Source organism: Rhagoletis pomonella, unplaced genomic scaffold (assembly GCF_013731165.1).
Source record: "Rhagoletis pomonella isolate Grant_MI unplaced genomic scaffold, Rhpom_1.0 Rhpom_scaffold_00006, whole genome shotgun sequence".
Taxonomy (NCBI): Eukaryota; Metazoa; Arthropoda; class Insecta; order Diptera; family Tephritidae; genus Rhagoletis; species Rhagoletis pomonella.
In genome coordinates, this window is record NW_023458560.1 from 5,822,267 (window position 1) to 5,825,799 (window position 3,533).

Genomic DNA, 3,533 nt, shown 5'->3' on the forward strand with positions numbered 1-3,533 from the left:
GCAATCGCGGGCGAAGTGGCCTGGCTTCCCACATTTAAAACATTTGCCAGAGCCATGCTTTTTCTCGCCCACCAGTTGGATAATCTTCTTCAGCATTTCATTTGTCTCGTCCGGTGTTTCTACTTCCACGCGATGTGCTTTGTAGGCTGGTCTACTTAGGAGCGCCGCCGTTTCATGTGTCTGAGCATACGAGACCGTTTCAGCAAATGTTGGCTTTGGATTATTATACGTCTCGCGCTTGGTATACATGTCTCGCATTCCGTTGTTGAACCTCTGGATCTTTACCCTTTCGAGGTGTTCACCAGATGCATCTCCAATAGCTAAATGAGCCAACCTTTCAACCTCAGAGGCGAATTCCTGTAAAGTCTCGTTGGATTTCTGGCAGCGATTCTCCAGCTCCATCTGGTAAATCTGTCTCCGGTGCTACCATAATGTCTTTCCACTGCACCCATTAACGCATCGTAACTGTTCCTTTCACAGTCGGGAATAGTCTGCAAGATTTGTGCCGCAGGTCCTTTCAATGCAACGAATAGTGCAGCGGATTTATCCTCCATGCTCCAATGATTTGCTGCAGCCGTTTTTTCGAACTGGAGCTTAAAGACCTGGAAAGAAATCGTGCCGTCAAAGGATGGGGTTTTTACCTTGGGTGCGCTCGTCGAAGTAGCTGGACGATTCAAGTGTAAATCACGAAGACGACCTTCCAACTCCTCTACCTTTGTCTCGACTTTCTCCTGTCTCTCTTCAATTTTGTCCTGTATTTGTGTAATTTTTGCATCCTGTTCTTCCAGCTGGGATGATATACGTGTCTCTTGTGCCAGTAGCTGAGTTTCTAGCCGGGATGGCACCTGCGCTGATACCTCTGAAGATATACGTGCCTCCAGCGTTTGCATCTGGGATGACAGCTGTGATGACATCTGTGACATGCGTGCATTCTGTGCTTGCATCTGTGACAACAGCTGTGATGACATCTGTGACATGGCAGCCAATAAGGTTTTCATGTCTATATCTGTTGATGAACTAAGAGCCTTTTGCTGTTCTTCAACCTTCCCGGATGTCTGCTGCACATCCTTCGACGAACAATCAGCTTCATCCTTCTGTTCGTCCTTTGCGGATGCATCGTCGGGTTTACCCTGGAAGTCGTATTTGTCCACGTCGATGCCTTCAGCTTCCATAGCCTCCCGCAACCGGGATAACAATTCCACTTTTCTTCCGGAGGTGGCCAAATTACGCTTTTCCAACTCTTGTTTCAGCTCCTCAATATTTAAGTCCTGAATTTTCGCCATTTTCAGTAGTTTATCCTTCGGGATTTACTTAACAATCCCACTTCTGACACCAATTGTTACGATTATCCTTGAAACCTCGTCCGGATTTCCCAAATCCCTCGGATCGTATCGCTGGATTGTTAAATAAATGCAATCGATGACCAAATTGTAGTACAATTAACTTTATTGTACAACAAACAATTTACAATACTCGCTAATACAGTAAAAACACTTTACAATACTTGGTAAAGCAATAACAGCGCTTAACTAAACTTGGTAACACAATTACACTTGTATCTTGCTTATTCGCAACTCCCTTCTCTGCTCACTTTACTTGTAGCTTGCTGTCTTGTAACTAACTCACCTCGCTGTGGCGGCGCCCTTATATATCTGCGCTGGCACTTATGGCAACTCTAGAACATTCTGAAGTTTATCGCTCATTCTCTTTCTCCCGCTGTTCGCAGTGTTCATCCAACTTGACGTTTATCTTTGTGGAACATTCTACGTCATTCCTCGAACATTCTGCCTATTTCTCGTAGTTCGCTTTGTGTTGCCGCAGTGTTCGCCACAATAGTAAGTAACAATTAAAAGTAGTAAATAATTAGTGCCATTTCTGCTACTTTAAAATGCGTGACTATAAAATGCATGCGAAGTGGAACTGCCGAAAAAGTGAGGTTAAGTTACTGACAACACTTTGTTATTAGCTGTCATGGATTCGCCAACAGTTAGCGAGTGGCGAAACGAACGTTCAACTGGCATAAATATATTAGATTGGAAGTACTGAAAAAGAGCTGTCACAAATGGCATATGTCAGGAAGCACTTAATGAATTGCTTGGAAGCACTGAATTATTTGACAGTTCATAAAGTAAACAAAACAATATTTTATGTGTATACATACAAGGAGAATATTTTGCAATTAGTTACAGAAAATTGAGAAGAATTTATAATAAAAACGCAAAAATGGACAACGAGCGACTAGATTTGGTAAGAAAGTGCTCTTTTTTGTAATTATCATGTATTTAGTCAAAAATAACATTTCAGATTTCCCAATTCCTACAAAATGAGGAAGAGCTCATGAGCGGGAATGCTGGTGTATTGGCGATGTTAAACAGCTTGCCTTCGAGCTCCAGCTCGGAATCTTCCTCAAGCTCTGATGAATCGGAACGGGAAGAATGGAGCAAATGTGAGAACTTTTGTGAAGTCATTGAAGGTTACAACGAAAGTGAATTCAAAGCCCACATGAGACTACGGCGTTCAACTGTAGAGTTTTTAATCGGTACATTGTGGACATATTTAAGTTTTGTTGTTCATGAAATAACTATTACTGTTTTTTTTTTTAGAGAAATATGCAAGCAGTGCCGAGCCTAGAATGAACTATGGTGGAAGAGAAAGTGTTCCACCAAAGAAAAAGGTGTTTATTTATATATGGTATATAAGCAATACCGTCACATTTCGACAGCTTGCAAATTTGTTTGGAGTGTCTTCGTCAACCGCTTGGGCTGTTGTTAAAAGTGTGTCAGGTTGGCTTATAACAATTGGCCACGAATATATAAAGTGGCCGCAAGGTACTGCAGCAGAGGATGCAAAAAGAAAATTTGAGGCAAAGAGTGGTTTGCCGGGAGTAATCGGTGCCATAGACTGTACTCACATTCGTAATAAAGCTCCAGAAGAAAATAAAGAAAATTACTTCGATAGAAAGCACACTTATAGCCTAGTTCTTCAGGCAGTAGTGGATGCGGATAAAAGATTCACCGATGTAACTTGTGGTGAGCCTGGTTCACTTCATGACAGTAGAGTTCTTCGTAGGTCAAGTCTTTTTGCTACAGCGCAGTCTGAACCTGAAAGTTTATTTCCGAATGACTCATTCATTTTGGGTGATTCGGCTTACCCCGCTACAAGTTGGTTGGTACCTCCATTTAAGGACTACGGCAATTTGAGTGAATCGCAAAGAAACTTCAACAAATTACACTCTTCTACTCGAATAGTTGTGGAAAACGCTTTCGGCTTATTAAAAACTCGCTTTAGAAGGTTACTACATTTTACTGAGCAAACTAATTTATGTTTTGTTGTCAATATAATTGTTAGTGCGTGTATTCTACACAATATATGTTTAATATTTGATGATTTAAATATTGGATTTGTTCAGAACGAAATGTCGGAATACAATTTGCAAGATGAACCTATTGAAGACAATTACCATGCAAATGGGAATAGACGAGATTTATTGTTCGAATATTTGCAGGAGCATAATTTGATTTAAGAAAAAATAC

At 41.1% G+C, this 3,533-nt stretch overlaps 1 protein-coding gene across 1 annotated transcript; it reads left to right on the top strand.

Moving 5' to 3' along the window:
• Positions 1-2,103: 2,103 nt before the first annotated feature.
• Positions 2,104-3,533, top strand: LOC118741605 (putative nuclease HARBI1). The gene is made up of 3 exons (XM_036473598.1): positions 2,104-2,247; positions 2,305-2,539; positions 2,604-3,533. Exons 1-3 carry the CDS (start codon positions 2,224-2,226, stop codon positions 3,521-3,523), a joined length of 1,179 nt encoding a protein of 392 aa, XP_036329491.1. The 5' UTR covers positions 2,104-2,223; the 3' UTR covers positions 3,524-3,533.